The sequence below is a fragment of the Lacerta agilis genome, chromosome 2 (assembly GCF_009819535.1).
Source record: "Lacerta agilis isolate rLacAgi1 chromosome 2, rLacAgi1.pri, whole genome shotgun sequence".
In the NCBI taxonomy this organism is placed as follows: Eukaryota; Metazoa; Chordata; class Lepidosauria; order Squamata; family Lacertidae; genus Lacerta; species Lacerta agilis.
The window spans coordinates 104,473,987-104,497,713 of NC_046313.1; the positions used below are offsets into that span (position 1 = coordinate 104,473,987).

Genomic DNA, 23,727 nt, shown 5'->3' on the forward strand with positions numbered 1-23,727 from the left:
ACAGGCGAGTCATTTTAACAGGTCGTTTTATTTTATGTATAAAATTTTAAAGATTGCAGACTTTATCAGCATCTTTTAAAATGGTGTTCCCTTGTTTTCAATGTTTGCTCTTTCGGGGTACTTTGTTTAAATGAATGTTTCAGATTGCCCTTTGCAAACCGCTTAGAGGTTTTCCACTGAAGAAGTGGTATATACATTTTGTTAAATGAAAACTCAGTTCAGTTCAGTTTTATTACAGCAAGTGCCAGCAATACAAAACAACACAACTCCAAACAACAGATGAACAACATCATCATCACAGGAGGGCAAAATCCAAAGGGCCAGAGAGAAAATAGCACTAAAAGAATTTATAGTATATTATTCAATAGAAGAGATTTACGTTTTCTAATAGCTAGGGTGCAGGATTTGGCCACAGCATAGGATACTGAGCTCAAAGAGTATTCTAAAAGGAATTTACGTAAAATTTCTGGAGAAAATTCCAAATAGTATTGCAATGGTACAAATTTTGATAAAAGGGGTAGTATAAGTCTAGATCGCTCTTCACTATAAAATTCACAAAACAGAAGAATGTGGGTAACAGATTCCACCTTATTGTACATGCATGGACAAAGGCGCTCATAAAATTGGTCTCTGCAGGAATTTGCCGTGCAATACAGCTGTAGGCATCGCCTCAAATCGGGCTCTGGAGAAAGCCCATCTATATGATTCATAAGTAATATTGGATAAATAAGGGGCAGCCGCAAAGTTAGGCCAAGATTTTAAACTTAAAAGATTTGCCCCTGTTCTCGCAGTGGCGAACCACAGGCCTGTGAGAAACTCTCAAGCAGAACCTGAGCACAATAGTAGCCACCCCACCTGTGATTCCCAAGGTTCAGAGAAGGACAAAGTTCAGTATTTGCTCCACTCACTCACCCCTTCCTCCTGCTCTCTGCCAGTTCGATAAAGTCCCTGGTTTCTTTTTCGTTTCTTTTTTATTTCAGAAAACGTATACAGTGGTGCCTCGCAAGACGAAATTAATTCGTTCCGCGAGTGCTGTCGTATAGTGGAAATTTCGTCTTGCGAAGCACAGTCAGAGGAAGCGCGGTTTTACCACAAAACGTTTTCATTTTGCGAGTCGCGGCCATAGGAAACTTTGTCTTGTGAGTCAACCTTTCGTTAGCGAATGCCTTTCGTCTAGCGAGTTTTTCATCTAGTGAGGCATTCGTCTTGCGAGGTACCACTGTACACTGTTTGATTGTAAAACAAACAGAGCCTCAGAGTGATTTATAGATAGAAAAAACTAGAAAATCAAGAAAAATTTCCAACCCTACTTGAAAACATACAGAAGTTATAATACTAAAACAGATTGAAATGACCTCAGCTTTCTTTAAGGTAGCAAATAATCGGGAGACAAGTACCTTATGTAGAATGAGAAAGGCTGCTGATGTATCCAGGACCATTAGGTGGAGTGAGACCATCACCTTAGATGGCAGATGATGGGGAGATGGGGAAATTGAGTTCCATCACACACACACACATCCCTATACTCTGCCGAGTATTGTGACTTCCCTCCCTTCCACCACTGGTTTTCAATCCTACTACGGCGGCCAGGATATTGTTGGCTCAAAAATGGAAAACTCCGGACCTACCAACAATTGAAGATTGGCGGACTAAATTATTAGAATATTTGGAATTGGCTAGACTGACAGGAAGGATAAGAAACCAGAGAGATCAAAAGGTTATAACAGATTGGAGTAAATTTATTGAGTATTTAAAAAGTATTGTAACAAAATGGCAACACCAACAGGATTTGACAAAATACTTGCAATGTGAGAATATTAGATATTAGATTTAGACAAGAACAAAATAAGAATTAACATGTTAAAGGTAAATGGACAGTTTTCAGTTTTCCACATCTGTTTGTGATTTGTTTTAAAATAACCTCATGGAAATTCATCAGCATTTTAGTGCAAAATTCTCCTGATACGCACATTTTGATGCAGGTATGCATACAATTTTTTAATGCAATAATCTTCATATTTTAGCACAGCAATTTCCCCTAATACATCAAACAATTTTTTTCCTTGATAGTTTCTCCAGTACATGCCTTAACCTAGGGTGTGTGTTATGTTGGAGACTGGCATTGCAAAATCCGGAGAAGGGGTGATTTGGAAGGCTATCTGTTTCGGTTCGCATGCTATTCCAGAAAGTGTGGATTAGGTGTGTTTGCCTTGAAATGAAAAGTGACTTGAATTTCTCCCCCACCCCTACCCACTGCGCATTCCCCTCTCTTCAAGATCATGATTGGCATCTGTGTGCAAGAGCCCGAGATACATAGCGCTTTTATGGGACTGGGAATCCTGATTCTCAGGGAGGAAACAGGTGTCTTTTAGAGACCCCATTCGTGCATTTGGTGCTCAGAGGTACTGAATCCCTGAATAGGGTTTACATTTTCATTCAATTCATATCTGAGCAGTTTGTCTGTTTCCTCGCTCAGCTTTGCCCCCCCCCATAAACTACTACATCCTATATTTTCTTTTTAACATTTATTTTTAACATTTATTCAAAAGTTACAATACAGAGAGTGAGGATCGAAGTGACCATTCTGTGATACTGTGGCAGTGAACCGATCCGTCTTGAACAGCTACACCCCAAACAGTTGTGTAGTGTTTCGTAACATGGCTACAGGTCCCACAGATTGTGGGCCTAGCTAACCTGTTCCTAAAGTGTGGTTTCCGTTGTCTTGGGTCTCATTCTTCGGACCTTTCCCCAAAATGGGTGAAGCGCTGCCTTCTTCAGACACTTCTGAAAAAGTTTTTTTTTTAAAGAAAGAAAGAAGGGAAAGAACTGATCAATAGAAGGTCAAATAAATCTTCATGCCCATGATCTGATTAGTCTCTTGACATATTCATCTATTTCTTGAGCCAATAAACTTTGTTTGAATCCTGGGAAGATGGAGGCTCTTTGGGTAGGTGGTTCCCATGTTTGAGAAATTGGCAAGTTACCTGTTCTGGGTGGCATTGCACTCCCACTAAAAAGCAGGTGAGAGGTATAGGGGTGCTCCTAGAGGCTTCTGTAGCTAGGAGTGCCTTTTGCCAGCTATAGGTAGGTAGCCATGTTGGTCTGCCATAGTAAAAAAAAAAATCCTTCCAGTAGCACCTTAGAGACCAACTACCGTAAGTTTGTTCTTGGTATGAGCTTTCATGCACATGCACACTTCTTCAGATGCACTGAAATAGAAAGGCCTGGTGCATTCTATTTCAGTGTATCTGAAGAAGTGTGCATGCACACGAAAGCTCATACCAAGAACAAACTTAGTTGCTACTGGAAGGATTTTTATTATTATTATTATTATTATTATTATTATTATTATTATTATTATTATTTATTTTGTTTTACCAGCTATGTCTGATTTGCCAACTATGGCCATTCCTAGACAGGGATAGCCAGTCTACTGTAGTCCATTCATTGGTAACCTTAAGGCTGGATTACTGTAATGTGCTGCCCTTGGGTCCCTTTCAAAAGCTCCAGCTGAGGCAGAATGCTGCAGCCAGACTTTTTTTAAAAAAAAATTACTCCTACAGTGATGATAACAAGGTTTTCTGGTTCGCAGCCTTCAGCCACCATGCATCCTGTAGCAGAATGTTGTGGGAACCTAAAAGAACTTTTCTAAAAATAAGGGGGGGGTGGATGGGGAACTTATGATCCTGCAGTTGTTGTTGGTTTGGAGTGATAGTCCCAATTTTCCTCTCCTGGTTTCTCATTTCTCCATTCTTAAAAACTCCTGCAAAATGTGTGTAGCAGATAACATAACTATCTGTGTGGTTTTGTTTGGAGGTTCACGTTCTTGCTGTTGTTTTCATAAGACCAGTTGTCTGGGAAAGTCAGGGAAGAAGTATAATAATAATAATAATAATAATAATAATAATAATAATAATAATAATAATTTTATTATTGTTTATACTCCACCCCTCTGGCTGTAAGAACTGTAAGCAAGCAACTGAGGGCTGAGGGTTCAGGGCAGTCTTGGCAACTGTTACTAAAGGATTTGGGGTGTTGGGAAAGTGACCACTGGAGGGCAGGTAAGCCAATGTGGGCGGCAGATAGGAGGAGCCTTGGAGCAGTGAATGAAACATACTGCTGTGGGGAGTTTCACACTTCCCCCTCTATCCTGTATCCAGGAGAGCTAACGGCATTATTAACAGGCCAGGCAAAAACAAGGGGAATGGGTGTGGGCTGGAGAGAACTGCAAGGTCCAGATAGATACATATACAGGACCCATATTTTAGGTTCCCCAGCCTTTTTCTAGAGCATTCTGGATTCACAGTACAGTGGTACCTCAGAAGTCGAACGGAATCCATTCCAGAAGTCCGTTCAACTTCCCAAATGTTTGGAAACCATGATGCGGCTTCCGATTGGCTGCAGGAAGCTCCTGCAGCCAATCAGAAGCCACGGAAGTCATGTCGGACGTTCGGGTTCCAAAGAACCGGAACACTCACTTCTGGGTTTGTGGCATTCAGGAGGCAAAATGTTCAACTTGCAAGGCTTCCAAGGTACGACTGTGCTGGCTCCACGTTTTGGAGGGCCCTTGGGCAAAACATTGAGCATACCCTCCTTATTGAGCCTACCTCATCGCTGGCATTATCACAAGCTGCTACTCCTCGCCTTCCTCATCATGGTTACCGCCTGACTACTTGTCAGACAGAGAGCCAATGAGCAAGCAGGCAGAGGCACCCACAACTTCTCCTTCGCCGCCGCCACCACCATTGACTGAGCCAGAATGAGAGGCAGGTATACAAGCAGGGGAGCCGGCCTGGGGCCATGAGTGTCTTTATCAGTGGTCCTTCTGCCGGGGTGTGGGCTCCAGAGGAACCCTCACATGTCAACCTCTGACACTGTCCTCTAAAGCTGACCGGTTAACTAAATATGCTCTCTTTCTTGAAAAAGCCCTTCTGTAATGCTTCAGAAGAGTGCCCATTTTCAATGATATCACTCCTCAACATTTTGAGCTAGCAATTGCATACCCTACAACATTTCTCCAATGAAAATAGGGGTGCCCTATTCCATTATTATTATTATATTATTATTATTATTATTATTATTATTATTATTATTATTATTATTATTCCCTGTCCATCTGATTTGGTTGCCCCAGCCATTCTGAGCAGCTTCCATCATATATAGAAACATAACAAAACATTAAACTTTTTTTTAAAAAAAAAACACAACCTTTCCTATAGATGCCTTCTAAAGGTTGTATAGTGACTTATTTCCTTGTCTCGGAGGTCACAACGGGAGCACAGCTGAGCAACTACATACACTCCCACTCCCAAAGGAGCCCCAAATTCACCTGCTTCTGTTGCATTTGAAAAAAGAGATGCCAGAAAACCACAGTGTGAGGCAGGTGACCTCCGTTTGGACTGGGCTGCCTTTCCAGCGATATGAAAGAAGTTCTGCTCTGTGGAATTGTAGACGGGCCACTGCACTTCACTTGCCTCTGACCCAGTGGGATTCCTGTTGGGGCAACAAAGAAACCAGGGAGTAAAGAGCAGGTAATCAATTTATACCCCACCCATCTGGCTGGGTTTCCCCCAGGCACTCTGGGTGGCTCCCAACAGAATATTAAAAACACGATAAAACATCAAACATTAAAAACTTCCCTAAACAGGGCTGCCTTCAGATGTCTTCTAAAAGTCAGATAGTTGTTTATTTCCTTGACATGTGATGGGAGGACATTCCACAGGGCGGGTGCCACCACCGAGAAGGCCCTCTGCCTGGTTCCCTGTAACCTCACTTCTTGCAGTGAGGGAACTGCCAGAAGGCCCTTGGAGCTGAGCAATGGGGGTGGAGACACTCCTTCAGGTATACTGGGCCGAGGCCATTTAGGGCTTTAAAGGTCAGCACCAACACTTTGAATTGTGCTCAGAAATGTACTGGGAGCCAATGTAGGTCTTTCAGGACCAGTGTTATATGGTCTCAGCAGCCACTCCCAGTCACCAGTCTAGCTGCCGCATTCTGGATTAGTTGCAGTTTCTGGGTCACCTTCAAAAGTAGCCCCAGACAGAGCGCATTGCAGTAGTCCAAGTGGGAGATAACTAGAGCATGAACCACTCTGGTGAGACAGTCTGTGGGCAGGTAGGGTTGCAGCCTGCGTACCAGATGGAGCTGGTAGACAGCTGCCCTGGACACAGAACTGACCTGCACCTAATAGGAGGGTGATAGACAGACAGACTCCAACAAGTGAGAGATGTGGTCTGGGGTGGAAGGCTCATGATGGTTGGATAGAGAGGCCTGGAGACTCACCTTTCTGCCCCTCCTCGACTGACGTTTCCTACTCTGCCTCTACAAGATTGAACCCTTTTGCAACAATAACATGCTGGGAAGTGGGCTACCTGCACATTTCAAGCTGAACCACATTCACGACTTGCACAGAGATCAAAGGCGGCCTCTAGGACACAGATAAGCAGGAAGTGTTTGTTTTACGACGCAGAAGGATTAATGCCTTACCCGCTCCTGGCAAACTCTGCCCAGTATCGCATCACTCGACGGCTCAATTCAGCATCCTCAGCCGCCGCCTCCGATTGGTTTGTCTGCGACTCGGATGCCATGATTCCAAACAAGTAAAGCAACTCAGCTCCGTGGGGTGTTCCTGCCCACTTGGGCCAAACAGGAGAACGGTGGTCGAAGGAGTAAACATAAACTGGGCTCTCGGCTCCTCCGACCTTTGCAGCAAACTCAACCAGTGGGCACACAAAGAAGTAATCTCCTAAAAGCTGAGTCAAGGCTATATGGTACTGTTCTGGCCCATGGCTCTCTTGGATGTACTTCAGTATTGCAGCATTGACGGTATTTTGTTCAGTTCCATTTTTTACTGTTTGTTTCACCCCTTCATAGAGCTCCTCCCTGGTAAGTATTGAATCGTTTCCTATGACGCTAGGAAATAGCATTAATACCATAAATGACCCTTCATCAGCTGTGACACCAGCGAGAATGGGTTTGCCCTGAACACCACCGGTCTCCAGGAGCTTCTGGGGATCATCTAGGATGAACTCCCCATCAGTTGTCAAAGAAAACATAGGTCCCAGGTCAGAATATGCCTTGCCTTCAATTTCCTTCCCCTGTAGGCAGTTTACCATGGCACTGTGGTTAGCTTTAGGACACCCCATGAGGTGACTCACATTTACCGAAACTTTTAGGGCTTCTTCAGGATTCTTCCAACCCCAGGGAGCATTGGGAACTCCACTCTGAAGCACAGCACGAGCAAAAAGGGGTTGGCTGGCCGGTGAAAACAGGTGGAAACCAACTGCGGCTCCTCCAGCACTTTCGCCAAAGAGAGTTATCTGGGCTGCATCACCGCCAAACACAGCTGCGTTCTCACTCACCCACTTCAGAGCCAGTTGTTGGTCCCACAAGCCAGCGTTTCCTGGGGCAGCTGGCGGCAGATACAGGAAACCCAGACTCCCCACGCGGTAATTCATGGAGGCCACAATGACATTCTCTGTAGCAGCTAGGACTGCCCCGTTGTAGAGGTCTAGGGAGGCTGTGCCACTGATAAATCCCCCACCGTAGATCCATAGAAGGATGGGCACTGGTGTGACTGGTTGTGGGTGGGGCACCCAGATGTTGAGAAAGAGACAGTCCTCTGAAACTGGTGTGTTGGGAAACAGTATGACTGAATTAGGTAGGAAATCAATAACTGCCTGGTGGCAAGAGTTACCAAAGGTGGTGGCCTCTAAGACATGTCTCCATGGCTGATGAGGGAGGGGCTTCTGGAAGCGCAGTTTGTCTATGGGGGGCTCAGCATAGGGGATGCCCAGGTAGGCAGTCACAGAGCCAGAGCCAGCTGGGAGCCGTTTGCCTCTAATAGGACCGCTGCTGGTGACCACCACAGTATCATTTTCAGAGGCAGAGCTGGAAGCCAAAAGGAAGAGGAGGAGGCAGAAGAAGGATGGTGACGTCTGGAAACGAGGCATAGCAGCTGCAGGTGAAAGAATCAGAAATAAGTGTAGGGTGGGAAACACAACAATATATCATTATATATTTCTTTTAGAAACGCTGCAGCTACATGGCAGTTTTGTTTTCCTCCAGATGTTTTCCAGACTCTTGTTTTCCACATTGTATTTGCGCTTTCACGTGACATACAATCATTTCTACTATATTTGCAAAATAAAGCTTGGTGCATTTCTACTTTATTTGCAAACTGATTTTTTTTCCCACCTAGAAGCAAATAGCATGAAAAGTGATGCTAAACTTGCACCATATTCTGCTACATTTCCAGAAGTGCCAAGGATCTGAGTGGTGCTGTGGTCTAAACCACTGAGCCTCTTGGGCTTGCTGATCAGAAGGTCAGCGGTTCGAATCCCTGCGACGGGGTGAGCTCCCGTTTCTCTGTCCCAGCTTCTGTCAACCTAGCAGTTCAAAAGCACACCAGTGCAAGTAGATAAAGAAGTACAGCTGTGGTGGGAAGGTAAAATGCGTTCCCGTGCACTCTGGCTTCCATCACGGTGTTCTCTTGTGCCAAAAGCGGTTTAGTCATGCTGGCCACATGACCCGGAAAGCTGTCTGCGGACAAATGCCAGCTCCCTCGGCCTGCTCCCTCCAACCCCATAGTCACCTTTAACTGCACTTAACCATCCAGGGGTCCTTAACCTTTATCCCTTTTTACCTAGAAGTGCCCTTCATGTGAAAGCTCAAATGAGGTGCAGAAATTAACAGGGAAACAGCATAAAAGGAAACTGCAATGTGAATGCAATCAAAGTTATCCATGTAAACAAGATGGGGAATCTGTGGCATTCCATATTAGTTCCCATCAGCTTCAGCCAACCTGGCCAATAGTCAGGTCATTAATGGCAACCCAGGATTGGAGAGGGGGAAGAGACCAAGGAACCGATACCAGTTGTTTTTTTAAAGAAAAAAAGAAAGAAATGGCTTGTTGATTTCATCTTCTCAAGAATTCACAGTTTATTGGTTGGTGAACGATACTGTGTAAGAGGCAAGGAAGTGAGGGTCTCCCAAGCTGGGAGAAGAATGGGAAACTCACAGATGAAATCTGGGAGTCTTCACTTCCTTCTGTTTGGGGTAAGGGCTAATACATACCTGTGAGAGAGGACCTTCTTTCTTTCTCCTGTTCTCTTTGTTTTTCTTTTTGTTTAGATCAGTCTGCTTTTTTAATGTAATCTGTTACGAAAACTTTTAACGAAACCTTAATTATAAAAGATATTCCCATCTACAACACAACCACACATTCTCTGCAGTGGTATACTTACCAAATACCGTTGCTGTGGATGCAAGAAGGGGGCACTAGTGGAGGCTTCAGACTGCTCCTTGGGGGTGCTGCAAAGAAAGCAGTTTCACTTCTGCAGTTTTTACACTCCCTTCCCCGTCTTTGAGACTGATGTGTTGGTTGCTGGCCCTCTTTTTGTATTGTAAGGCCCGTGTGGCAAGAGCATCTTCCAGGAATTGCAAGGCCCCTGTGCTACGTAATCAGGCCCTTAAGCAACCAGGTGCAACTGTCCTGAAATGTGACATTCTTTCTTCTAATGAATGTTGTTTCACCATCACAACCACCAACATTTTAAGTCACCAAGAGTTACGTAACGTTTTAACTACTGGTCATTCAATTGGGTCTTGCGTCAGAGCTAGCATCAGAATTGCATGGGGGTGAGGGGGTCCGGATGATTCCGAATTCCATCCTCTAGTTCCCTTTGTGCCTGGTGATGGAAAAAAGTATATCCATATATTTTAACTATGCTGCTCGATCGGAAGAGCACGAGACTCTGAATCTCAGGGTCATGGGTCTGAGTCCCATGTTGGGCATGGCAAAGAGGTCCCTTCGAACTCTACAGTTCTGTGATTCGATGGCCGAGTATTACAATCGCCAAACAATGTTAAGAACATCAGAAGATCGTGCTGCATCAGGCCAGTGCCCCTTCTAGTCCAGCATCCTGCTCTCACCGTGGCCAACCGGATGCCTGTGGGGAAACCCGCTAGCAGAATCTGAACACAAGAGCCCTCTCCCCCACCTGTGGTTTTCAGCAACTGGTATTCAGGAGCATTGATGCCTAAAACTGTGAAGACAGAGCATCAGCACCCTAGCTATTAACTGCTGGTTGCCCAAGCACACCTGGTGTCAGGGTTGAGCCAGATGAGGAGGAGTGGTGGCAAACCCCCCCCCCCGCGAGGCTGCACCCATAGAAGAACCTGGGGAAATGGAGGAGTACCTGGAGAAGACTGGTGGCGGCACTCCTCGGAAGAGGAAGAGTCAGATGGAGAGGGGGAAAGACCAGAACAGGAGGAGGAAGAAGTCGAGCCAGAATCAGGCCCTTGTGAGGAGAGAAACCAACAGGGCCCCTCCCCTCCTCCCTTCTCAGCTGTAGAGCGTAGAGCTGAGAGACGCGGGGAACAATTAGAGGCAGCTGCAACTCGTAAGAGACGTGGTTACAGGCCAGCTACTTAAGAAAGGCTGGCTGCTCCCTTTGCTAGCACCTGCAACTGCTGTGCTGAGTGCGTGGTTGCTCTTGCTTGTTCTGTTCCTGTGTTCCTGACTCCTGGCTTGTTCCTGATTGACTTGGTGTAGTGGAAACTCGCGGAAGATCTTTGTAATCACGAGGAGTCAGGTGGCATATCCTCCTCCCTTTTCCATCCTCAGTCTTGAAATTATCAAAGTAAAGTTGCTGGTGAGGAAGATACGATTAGTTGAGAACACCTTCGGCTGCCAATGACCTTAGCCAAGCCACACCCAGGTGCCTGACCAGTCGGGAATGGTACCTGATAGCCAGGTGGAAACAATCAAACCTATTAAGTTAACTATATAAACGAAGGAATGGAGGGGACTGATTGGGCTTCGCCACAGACCAGGTACCGGGTGCTGTGGGTTTCCTGGCGTGAGGGGTCTCTCTCGCCGCTCCTTTGGGGCCCCGGGCGGCAGAAGAAGAGATTGTGCTTGGGCTTTTATCAGGTATGCTACATTTGTCTGCTGCTGATTGTATCTAGAAATAAAAGCATATTTGTTCTTCTTCCATTGGTGTGTTTCATTGGATCCAGATCCCAAAAGAACCGTGCCCCTTGGCAGAACACTTGGCTGGTTCCTGACTTGGACTGTTCCTGACTTTGGCTTCTCCTGACCCCGTGATGATACCTGGCTTCAGCTGGCTTCTGACCTGAACTGTTTGACCTTGGGTTATCTGACTCTGACCGCTGCACTTCAGCACGCCAACTTGTCGGCGCCCTAACACCCGGGAGGGCAAGAAAAAAGAGTGGGGGGAACCTGTTGTATAAGTGATTCTTCATGCAGGGGAGCTTCCAGCTATCAATACCATAATCGATCTGGGATGGGGAAGAAAATGAGCATCTGGGATCCTGTTGTATACCGTATTTTTCTGCCTATAAGACGACCCCTATTTTTTGAGCCCAAAATTAAGGAATAAATATTTTAAACATTCTATGTATAAGACGATCCCCAATTTAAAACTTTTTTTAAAAAAAATGGGGGGGAATATTGTCTTATACATGGAAAAATACGGTAAGTGTTTGGTAACGCAGGGACCTTTGACACACTTCCAGCATTGGTCTGGCCAAACATGTTGTGCTCCGCTTTGTTTAAGCAATTTGGTTGCTTTTCTCATCGCAAGGCCAAGGTCTCTGTGGGGCCTTCATCAAAAGCAGCAGCAAAAAAAAAAAGTAACAAAATGCATTCAGACGCCAGCAGCTTCCAGAAGACGCAGCCCTGGCACAGTGTCAAGTTTGATCCGACATGGCTACTCCGTTGCATGCGCAAAACATGCCATAACTGCTGGGTGTTGTCAGTGCCGGATTTACGTATGAGTTAAACAAGCTATAGCTTAGGGCCCCACTCTCTTGGCCACCCCCCCAAAAAAAATTAAAGGAAAAAAACCTGGATGTACATTTCCAAAATATAAGATTAAAAAAAACATTTCGTTACGTGCATATGGATTTAGATACCTATTAGGTCCATAAATTGCCATATAGCATATATCCAACACAGAAAACAGCGACAATTTGTTGTTGACCAAGGACAGCTGGACATTTAAAGGGCCCCATTACCTTCAGTGGCTTGGGGCCTCATCAAGCCTAAATCTGGCCCTGGGTGTTGTTCCTATGTAAGGCTTTAGCAGGATCCAGATTAGCAATGTGCAACTCAAAGTCTGTTCCACCTTTCATGTTCTGTGTGTCTGTTCCAGATTTCATGCTCTGGTTTCTTTAGGGATGTTTTAAATATTTGATGTTTTATCGTGTTTGTAATATTGTGTTGGAAGCCGCCCACAGTAGCTGGGGGAAAACCCAGCCAGATGGGCGGGATTTTATTTATTTATTTATTTATTTATTTATTTATTTATTTAGTAGCAAATAATCTGTAGGAAAATGAGAAACTGAAGCAGACAAATTTGCTTCTGTAGAATGAGAAAAACTCCTGATGGATCTAGGGTCAGTCTTAGCATTAGGGCAGAGAAAGACTATTGCCAGAGAAGGCTGGGGCTAGAGTGATGGGGAGTTTCAGCAACTGTGTGTGTGGAAACCATGGAAAAGATGGGCAAATCAGTCCATTTCAGTTTCTCATTTCTTCCCTTCTTAAATTCAGTTCTCCACATTTCCACATCAGTTGGTCATTTTCTAAAAGAACATCCTTGTGAAAATTCATGGGCATTTTAGTGTGAATGTCTCTCCTAATATATACATTTTTATAAAATATTAAAATATATATATATATATATATATATATATATATATATATATATATATATATATATATATGCAATTTTGCCCAATACTCATATCTCTGCAAACTAATTTCCCCTAATATAACACATTTTTGTACGTCATTTTCTCCAATATAAGCCTTCCTGTGCACACTTTACCCTAGTAATATGTGTTTTTGTAAACATTGCTTGACTGGGAAATTGCATTGCAAAATTCAGAGAATTGCACATTTTGAAGGATGTCTATGCTTTGGTTGGTATATTGCAACAGAAAGTGTAAATTAGGTAAACTTGCCTTTCAATGCAAACTAAATGGAATTTTCCTCTCATCCCTAGCCTGTCAGCATTCTCCTCAGCAGGAGATCAGGGCTGTATGTAGGTTATGCAAACCCGGAAGCTAGGATGCTGCCCTCAAATTGCCAGTGTTGAAAGTAGTGATCATTGGATTACGGATCAGTCAATTATCAGTCGATTTCTTGTCCAGATAAGTCTTGCGTGTTCCATTTAAGTTTTATTCATCAGTTTGTCCTATCCCAATGTGTGAGAAAAGCACTTTAAAAACTACACAAACATTTGCATTACATTTGAAACAGTTTCCCTCCCACAAAATGTGCACTTTGTACATGCTTTGCACATTTTATGCATGTTTTGACTTAGCATATCTATCTTATATGCATTTTGTTATGTTTTTGCAATGAGAACCGGATCATAGTAATTGGTGTGCTGCTGAAAACCAAATGATACCTATGTTCCGTTTCCAGGATGTGCAAATTACATTGGCTCAATTTTTTTAAAAAAAAATGCAGACTGAGCAAACATTTCAAGCATCTTTATTAGGAATACGTTGTTGCCAAAGCATGAAAACCCTATAAATGAGATGGAGGCAATGGGGTTGATCCAGCTAACCTCTGTTAGTTCAAGGCTGTCCTCACACCATTCCCTTCAGTTTTTCTGCCACTCGAGCAGTCAGTATCCATATACCTAGTGTGCAAAGAGGCTATGCAAAATTCACAGGCCAGTCTCACTGACCATCCTACCTAGGGAATGTGTGGTTGGCACCGTTCCAGATCCCCATTCTTCTTGAAGAAACCCAAGTATTCTGGAGATACCAAATGCCTGAAGAGGGTTTACATTTTTATTGAATTCATATCACAGTAATTTCTTCCTTCATTCATGTTTGTTGCGATGAATAGCTATGCTACCGTGTGTTTTGTACATGGCTGCAGATCTCTCAGAGTTTGGCCTAGCTAAACTGTTCCTGAGGCATGGTTTTCGCCATCTCGGGCCTCATTCTTCACATCTTTCTCCTGAACGGGTGAAATACAACCTTCTTCAGATTTCCCTGCAAAAGGGGGGGGGGGACAATGGTTGGGGAAAATAATTGATCAACAGAACATCAAACTCCTCGTGCAGGAGATCTGATTAGTCTCCCAATTTTTGTTTTCCATCAAAAGCAGGCCGAAATCCTTCCACCCTGCGTTCTTATGGTACTCCTCATGCCCTATTGAAGATGGCGTCCCATGCTGCTTCACAGGAAGTACTCTGAGGCATCCAAGGGGAGTATTCCCTTCCCCAGCTCACATTTTTTTAAATGCTTTATCGCGGTGGCTCCTGCAGTGATGATAGCAAGGCTCTAGCCATCATGTCTCCTGTACCAGAATGCTGTGGGAACTTAAAATGAATTTTTAAAAATGAAAATGGAGGATGGGGAACACATGGCCCTGCAGATGTTGTTGGCCTGTAATGCTCATCCTTGACCACTATGGATGAACAGATCTGCCCATTTTGGTTCTACCAGCTTCTCATCTCTCCATTCTTATAAATCAGTTCTCCACATTTCTCCAGCAATTGGCAATTAAAAAAAAAAAACTCATGAAATGTTGTGTTGCAGATAACATAACTATTCATGTGGTGGCTCTTATTTTTAATGTTTGATAAAGCCTGAAGCCTGGGAAAGCCAGAGGATAAGTCAGTAAGGGAGTGGAAAGGAGAGGAGCACTGAGGGGACAAGATAGCTGTGGGGAGTTTGTGGAGGACCTCTGATAAGAGAAAAATGCCCCCTTTTAATAAAACCCCTTCTCCATATTTTCATCTAGCAATTGCACTACTAAGGGCTGTAGGTTCCCAATCCAGAGATAGGTAACGCCATATTCCCCCCCCCCCACTTTCCAAAGAGAGCCCTAAACTCACTTGCTTCTATTTCATTTGCTAGATGAGTAGCCAGGAAAGCACATCGTGGAGCAGGTGGCATCCATTTGTGCTGGGCTGCCTCTGTGGTAATGTGGAAGATGTTCTGCTCTGTGGCGTTGTAGACGGGCCACTGTTCCTCATTCGGCGCAGACCCGGTGGGATTCCTGTAGGTGCAACAAAGAAATCAGAGCTGTATTACAGCCTCAGACTGATTTCAGGGTGAGGATCCAGTGCTTGAGGTAGACAGAGCTGACATGAAAGTCAGAAACAAGTAGTCATCCCTAGAACATTCGGGTTACAAACACTGCAGGTTACAGACTCCTCTAACCCGGAAGTAGTACCTCAGGTTAAGAACTTTACCTCAGTACGAGAACAGAAATTGCGCGGCGGCAGCAGGAGGCCCCATTAGCTAAAGTGGTACCTCAGGTTAAGAACAGTTTCAGATTAAGAACGGACCTCCAGAACGAATTAAGTTTGTAGCCTGAGGTACCACTGTTGGAACATTTAGATTTGTAGACATTGAAATGTATCTGCACATGTGTGTGTGTTTTACAATGGTTTGATGATCAAGGTTCCCCCATTTATTCACTTATATTTAATTAATTGGATTCTCAGACCTCTAAGCAGTTTGCAGGAACAGAATAGATATCTTAAAATAATAACATTCAGAAGTTTACAAAAAGTAATTTAAAAAAGTATAAATAAAATCAGCAGCTGAAAATATTGTTGTGAGTCGGGGGGGTTAGCCTGCATGATGCCTACATTCCTTGTAATTCTTGGGGTCCAAGGCCTTCTGAGGTGTTAATGCTGTGAGCCTCTTCATCATAGGAGCAGGTTGTATATCTCTCTGTGTGTAAATAAACCATATAACCTAAAGACACAACGGTCTTCATCCCAAGGAAACCAAACCAAGGTTAAGCACCTGGAACCTTGGAATCTAGCACCACTAAGATATTGGGATGGTGTGCAACAAGATAATTACTTAATTTATTTTTTAAAAAAAACATATTAAAAGGCATGTTGGTATATATGGGCTGGCATACTTAGTTCTTGGCACAGAAAGGTTAATACCTTACCCGCTTCTGGCAAACTCTGCCCAGTATCGCATCACTCGGCGGCTCAATTCCACCTCCGTCTCCGATGGGTTTGTCCGCAATGATGCTGCCAAGTTTCCAAACAAGTACGGGATCTCTGCTCCGTGAGGGGTCCCAATCCACTCTGGCCAAGGAAAGCCAGAACTGCGGTGGCTGAAATAGTAAGCATAAACTGGGCTCCCAACATTTCTGGCCTTTGCAGCAAACTCTATCATTGGGCATAAAAAGGGATAATCTCCCAAATACTGAATCAAGGCCAAACGGTAACGTTCTGGCCCATGAAAGTATTCAGCGTACTTCAGGGCTACAGCCCTGGCAACATCTTCAGTTTTCAGAGTTTCCATCACCCCTTCAAGGAGCTGCTCCCAGGTCAGGATCCCATCATTTACTTCAGCACTAGGAAGCATAAGGTATGCCAGGAATGAGTCTTCATTAGCCGTGACACCAGTGAGAATGGGCTTGCCTTGAATGCCACTCTCCAGGAGCTTTCGGGGCTCATCGGTGAGAAATTCCCCATCCATTGTTATTGATCTGATACCACAGAGTTCAGAAAGTGCCTTGCTCTCAATTTCCTTCCCCTGTAGGCAGCTTACCATTGCACTATGGTTAGTTTTCGGACACCCCATGAACTGACTCAACATCGCTGATTCTCTTTCGGCATTTTCAGGACTCCTCCAAACCCGGTGGGCACCAGGAACTCCACTATGAAGCACACCACGGGCAACAAGGGGTTGGCTTGCTGGTGAAAGCAGGTGGAAACCAACTGAGACTGCTCCAGAACCGAGGCCAAGGAGAGTCAACCGAGCTGGATCCCCGCCAAAGACAGCTGCGTTCTCACTCACCCACTTCAGAGCCAGATGTTGGTCCCACAAAGCAACGTTTCCTGGGGCAGCTGGCGGCAGGTACAGGTAACCTAACATTCCTCCACGGTAATTCATGGATGCCACAATGACATTCTCTGTAGCAGCTAATAAGCCCCCATTTAAGACATCTGCTGAGGCTGTGTTCATGCTAAAACCCCCACCATAGATCCATAGGAGGATGGGCACTGCTGTGACTGGCCGTGGATGGGGCACCCAGATGTTCAGGAAGAGGCAGTCCTCTGAAAGTGGCGTGTTTGGAGTCCATATGGCTCGATCAGGGAAGGAATCGTTATTAAACTGAAGGCAAGAGTTGCCAAAGGTGGTGGCCTCCAAGACCTGGCTCCACGGCTGATGTGGAACTGGCTTCTGGAAACGCAGTTTTCCTATGGGGGGCTCAGCATAGGGGATGCCCAGGTAGGCGGTCACAGAGCCAGAGCCAGCCGGGAGTCTTTTGCCTCTAATAGGACCACTGCTGGTGACCACCACAGTATCATCTTCAGAGGCAGAGCTGGAAGCCAGGAGGAAGAGGAGGAGGCACAAGGAGGAGGGTGAAGTCCGGAAACAAAGCATAGCGGCTGCAGGTGAACAAATCAGAAATAGGGCTGTGATGGGACAGGGGCGTAGGAAGGGGAGGGGGGCAGGTCACCCAGTGAGCCATCACGGAGGGGGGTGACAAATTATCATGGAACAATTACTGCCCTACTATGGCGGTTCATTAAAAAACTTTTTAAAAAATACCTGCTCCAAAGTCTTTACTACACTAGGGATTATATAGCTATATATGAAATTTCATGCATATCAGTTAATAGGATATTATTAACTGATCATGATGAGACTAGATTGCTGCTATGCAGTTCTGTTTTTTAAATAGATGTTTTACTTTTCAGATAATACAGAGCGTGGTGAAATCACAATAAATAAAACCTCTCCTTCAGTAGTTTCAAGCACTGGTACAGGTTCCACGTAATATCTGTACTGCATTTTTTACTGTGACAGCACCTGCACTTTGGAACTCCCTGCCTATTGCAATAAAGCACATGCCTTTGCTAGACTCTTTTCGAGCACCTGCTAAAAGCATTCTTCTTTAGGCAAGCATACCTAAATGCTTAGGAAGTTGAAGTAATTTTAATCTTAATATTTTAGCTTTTGTATGTTTCAAAGTAGGATTGTTAATTTTTCTTGATTTTACCGCTGTGGTGTGTGTTTTGGGGGGGGTTGTTTGTTTTGTTTTTTGATAAACCACTTTGCAGGTTTTTTAAAATAAATTTTATTAAATAAATAAACAGTAAATATAAATAAAATAACACAAGCCGAAACACCAATCCATCCTGTAGATTTAAGTATCTGTCCGCAGTCACCTTACTTGTTATCAGAGGCCCATAATCCACATTCCTTTTTAAGAAAATATGAAATATAGTGGTGCCCCGCTAGACGAATGCCTAGCTAGACAAAAAACTCGCTAGACGAAGGCATTCATCTAGTGGGAGGCTGCCCCGCAAGACGAAAAAGTCTATGGGGCTGCCTCGCAAGACGAAATTTTTCCGTCTTTTTTTTTTTGTCTAGCGAAAACCGCGGTTACATTGCCGCTTCGCTAGATGAAAAACCCGCTAGACGAAAATACTCGCAGAACAAATTATTTTCGTCTAGCGGGGCACCACTGTAAAGTCAAACCATTTTTGCAGGCAAAAATAAAATAAAATCAATGTGTGTTGGGGTGGGGGTGGGGCGGTTTGACAAGAAATTATCTGCACCGGGTACCACCTGGCCTTCCTGCACCTCTGGGATGGGGAAACCCAGCCAGATAGGTGGGGCTTATTATTATTATTATTATTATTATTATTATTATTATTATTATTATCTTCATGGAATGCATCCCCCTAAGCTGGCCATGTAAAACAAGGCATGGAACCTGCGGCTCTTGAGGTGTTGTGGAGCTTTAGCTCTCATCAGCTTCAACCAGGATAACCAATGATGAACGTTGTTGTGCTTAGAGAGCAACTGAGTTTGTTCTTGGTATGAGCTTTCGTGTGCATGCACACTTCTTCAGATACAATGAAACAGAAGTCACCAGATCCTTAAATATAGTGAGGGAGTGGGGAGGGGTATTACTCAGAAGGGTGGTGGGAATTAAAAGAATGTTAATTCTTTTTAGTGATAATTTTATTCTTTTATCTTTTTGTACAACACTTTGTAGGGTTTTTTTATTTAAAAAAAAAACCTCAAGTGGTGTATATTTCAAATGAAATAAATTATGGGGCGCTACAATCATGCAGCCAAGATTGAATATAAGAAAACTCAATAGAAGGGTCCTCATCAAATCAAACAAGGGCACAAGGAGAAGGGGACGAGAGAAGACGAGATGGTTGGATGGTGTTCCCGAGGCTACCAACGTGAATCTGACCAAATTGCGGGAGGCAGTGAAAGACAGGCGTGCCTGGCGTGCTCTGGTCCATGGGGTCACGAAGAGTCGGACACGACTGAACGATTGAACAACAACAACAACATCAAACAAAATATCTCATTTTTTGTATGTTCCTGCCTACCAAACATCAAATACAACAATAAAAACCAGTTTTTCCTGATCGTTTTGATAGCAGCATCTCAAGCCCATGTAATTATTCATTCCTATTTCATTTAACAGAATTTCTGGTACCTCTAAATTATGAATGCAACAGGTAACTGGATATATCACATCTCTCGATCATGCACATCTGTCCAAACAGCTGCACCTTAAATGGAGAAATTAAAGAGGGTCCCCTTCTTGCTCAAATCTCCTGGGGCATCCACACCCAGTGACTCAAAGCATCGCCAAACAGTACTATGGGTGAGGTTTCTCCACAACTACTGCTGTACAGTTGGGAAGAAGGGGTTATCATTCAAATCTCCAAAGATCTCCAAACCTCCCCCCAAAAGGTAGGTGTGTGTGTGTGTGTGTGTGTGTGTGTGTGTAAAAACTGACACTACTAGAACACAAGTTTCTGATTTCCATTCCTATGGCAGATCTTCTACCTATTCTTCTGCCATTCTCATTCATTTTTGGAGGCACTCTGATTTGTGGTCTAGGGTAGTTGTGGTTCCAGTTTTTGGTAATATTCTGAGTTATCCCCCATGGCCAGCTCAAATCACATTTCTGTTCCTTACAGACTCACCCTGATGGGGTTTTCCTGCTCCTCAGTATCCCCTGCAGCCGACTCCAAAAAGGAAAGTTAGGTACTGCTGAGAATCCTGACTCTTATATGAAAAACACCTGGGCAGGGAGCATGTGCCCATCTGTACGTAAGCAAAAGTCAATGACCGACTGGCTTTGTTTCACCCAGTGGGAGGAGGCTACACTTTGGCAGGATCCAAATGTAGACCAGGGGTCAGAGAGACTTTGCTTTTACATAAATTGGGAGAAGGTGCACGTGACCAGACAAAGGGCCGCCTCCAAAATAAGTCATACTCAGAGGAGATTAAAGGACATGACTATGATAGGACCATTGATTTTCATGTGTCTACTCTGAGTAGAACTTAAAAGGATTCAGCCCAAAGTTATTGCAGTCCTCCTGTCCTTTGGCTACAGAGTAATACCAATGTCCACCAATACAACCAAAGAGTAGCCTGGCTCTCAGAACAAGATGCAGTGCTTCAGTGAAAACTTGTCTGACTCTTCTGTCAGCACAAAGGGCTTGTCATGGGCCAGGAGTTGGCTTCACCTGCTGTGCAGCAGCCTGAAGAAGCAGAAGTGTTATGTACTGAGTTGAATAGGATCCAAACTGCAGCAGTCTGACTGGTCCCAGAACAATAGGATTGAGATTGCAGCAGTCTGATTGGTCCCAGAACAATAGGATTGAGATTGCAGCAGCCTGATTGGTCCGCAGGAGCCACCCAATCCAGCTCCAGGTGGAAGTGAATCCGCACTCTGATTGGCATACAGGAGTATCCCGGAATTAGCCAATCACGTGGGGCCCATTGTGTAAATAGTGTATATAAAGTAAACGTTTTGGGGAAACTTCATTCCTCACTACTATGAGCTGAATAAAGAGCATGAAATTCACACTTGACTCCGAGTATATTTCACTGGCGACGAAGGTGGGATTCTTTTTTTTTTTTAATTTTTTTATTAAATTTTATTATACAGCAAAATCATACACATAACTCAACAGAATACATAACAATTTCAAAACACACACACCTCTATATACAACCCGTACATAATTTAACAATATTAAAAGAATAATCCTAAAAAGAGGGTCAAAAGACAAACGAAAAAGGATAAAAAAAGAGTGGGATTAGGAGGGGATGGGAAAAAGGAAGGGGGGGAGGAAGAAAGAAAAAAAAGGGGAAGAAGCAAAAGGGGAAAGGGAAAAAAGAAAAGAAAAGGAATAAAAAAACTACATTAATTTTACAACTTACAACACTAATACAATATACAATATACAAATACATAAATTGGACTTCCGTTCGTGCTCTTTGTTTCTTTATCTTAACCTTTTTTTTCTCACACAGGTCTTGTTACATCCAGTCTAGTCTTCTATTTCTTTCTAATGATATGTTGATATTCAGTACCTACGCAGATTTCACCTTCCTATTGCCAGGAGATTTTGATGTTACTGACGAAGGTGGGATTCTTGGCAGGCCTGGCAGTGTTTGACCCAGGTCTCTATCTCTCCGTCAATCCCTGGCCACCATACATAACTCCTGGCGAAGGCCTTCATTCTCACTACCCCTGGGTGTGTCTCGTGTAGGGCTGTAAGGTCCCTTTTGCGAAGGGGCTCAGGAACGACGACCCTGCTTCCCCATAACAGGCACCCCTTGTGGGCCGACAGTTCATGTTTACGGGTTGTGTAGCCAGCGAATTCTGGCCCGGGGCTGCTGCTGGGCTATCCCCTCCACACCCAGTCCAGGACCCGGGAGATGACCCTATCTTTCTTGGAATGGTGTGCAACTTCTTGTGCCTGAATAGGGCGGTCAGGAAGCAGCTCCAGGCTCATAACCTCTTGTGCGGGTGCTGGGTCGGGGCCTGTTTCTGGTAGTGGTAGCCTGCTGAGGGCGTCTGCGTGGCCCATCGCTTTCCCAGGGCGGTGAATCAGTGCATACTGGTAGCCGGCAAGGAAAATTGACCACCTGAGGACGCAAGGAGAAAGCATTTGGGGGGTCTGCTTTTCGGGGGCAAACAAACCAAGCTTGCTTTTACATAAACTGGGAGAAGGTGCAGGGGATAAGACTCAGAGGAGATTAAAGGACATGACTATGATAGGACCATTGATTTCCATGTGTCTACTCTGAGTAGAACTTAATAGGATTCAGCCCAAAGTTATTGCAATCCTCCTGTCCTTTGGCTATGGAGTAATACCAATGTCCACCAATACAACCAAAGAGTAGCCTGGCTCTCAGAACAAGATGCAGTGCTTCAGTGAAAACTTGTCTGACTCTTCTGTCAGCACAAAGGGCTTGTCATGGGCCAGGAGTTGGCTTCACCTGCTGTGCAGCAGCCTGAAGGAGCAGAAGGCAGAGTGACTCCACCTGCTGCTGTTCAGCCTTCTTGCTCCTGAGGAGAGCCAGCTGGCTCCAGCTTTCTTGAGCTGCTTTCCAGCCTCAATCAGTTGCTAGAAACAACATTTGTCGTTCCAGGCCAGACCTTCCTGCTTATTGCTTCTTGTGACCCTGGACTCTCGGCTTCCTTGATCCCCTGGACCGTTTGACTATGTGAACTAAGAAACACCTGATTTTAAATTCCTTCCAGTAGCACCTTAGAGACCAACTAAGTTTGTTCTTGGTGTGGTGCATGCACACGTAAGCTCATACCAAGAACAAACTTAGTTGGTCTCTAAGGTGCTACTGGAAGGAATTTTTTATTTTATTTTGTTTTGTTTTGTTTTGGCTCATAGGGGTTATTCTTCTTATATTGTCTTCTGGATAGGAACCACAACAACCCCTCATTTAAGAAACCTGGAACTCCATTTTGGATTTTTAAGTAGCAGCTTTCGAACAATACGCACCCATTCCTAAGATATCATTGCAGGCAATGATATTTATTCATATATCCTAAAAGCACCACCATCTCCGCTGTCCATCATTCCAAGGAAACTGAATCCTGCATAAGCACCGGGATCCTGTTGCCATGCAACTATAGAATGCAACTCTTTCCAACTTGTCAATGTTTGTGGCATGCTGGGTTCAAACCTTGTTTTAACCCTACGTTTTTTCTGTGCTTTATGCTTCCACCACTCTATAAGGTTTATTCTTTTCTATACAGATTTACAACTATACCTGTAATGAATCCCAGCTTTATCCCTCTGGTTGTATGAAGCCAGGGCTCAAGATCCTGTGGCCCAATGTAATGAATCAGATCTAAGTTAAGGGATGTTCAGAAACCCACGGTGTTTTAGGAGTTAATGGGCACCCCAGTTTGAGTGGCAGGTACCCCTTGGGAGGTGGGACATTCCGCTCTTTAAAAGGAGGGAGCAGCCGTTAGAGATGAGGAGTGGTGACTGGAAGAAGGAGGGTGTGGGGCCAGGTTAGGTTCAGGTTAGGATCGTTGAAGATGTGTATATGTTGCTGAAAGAAAGAGTTTACACTGTTATGAAACTAAGCTTATGAACCAATACTGAAACCGTTATGTTCTGTAAGAAATAAAGACCTCTTATTGTTGAGCTAAGAAAATATTGTCGTTCATTTGGTCCAGCGAGTTATATAGGCTCTTGAGGAGGTGAACTCAGGGAAAGGACAAAACTAACCGGAAGGGTGATAGTTTGTGTCTTGGAGTTCCCTCAGGAGGGGCTAGCGGGCGGAAACCCTGGTATTGCCACAGAATTGCTAAGAGGGCTTAGCTAACTGATATAGTGAGGGGATCTAATAAGGAGAGACCCCGAACTGTAGGCAAAGGAGAGTTTAACCCCTGAA

At 44.3% G+C, this 23,727-nt stretch overlaps 2 protein-coding genes across 2 annotated transcripts; both read right to left on the reverse strand.

Annotated features, from left to right (window-relative positions):
• Window positions 1-2,612: 2,612 nt before the first annotated feature.
• On the reverse strand, window positions 2,613-11,560 carry LOC117042363 (cholinesterase-like). Its single transcript, XM_033141913.1, has 4 exons — window positions 11,536-11,560; window positions 6,487-7,957; window positions 5,330-5,493; window positions 2,613-2,784 (listed from the first exon to the last, which is right to left on the reverse strand). The coding sequence occupies exons 1-4, from the start codon at window positions 11,558-11,560 to the stop codon at window positions 2,690-2,692; spliced, it is 1,755 nt and encodes a 584-aa protein (XP_032997804.1). The 3' UTR covers window positions 2,613-2,689.
• A 2,252-nt stretch (window positions 11,561-13,812) lies between these two features.
• On the reverse strand, window positions 13,813-17,433 carry LOC117042078 (cholinesterase-like). The gene is made up of 3 exons (XM_033141540.1): window positions 15,962-17,433; window positions 14,886-15,049; window positions 13,813-14,037 (listed from the first exon to the last, which is right to left on the reverse strand). The coding sequence occupies exons 1-3, from the start codon at window positions 17,410-17,412 to the stop codon at window positions 13,943-13,945; spliced, it is 1,710 nt and encodes a 569-aa protein (XP_032997431.1). The 5' UTR covers window positions 17,413-17,433; the 3' UTR covers window positions 13,813-13,942.
• Between the last annotated feature and the right edge of the window lie 6,294 nt (window positions 17,434-23,727).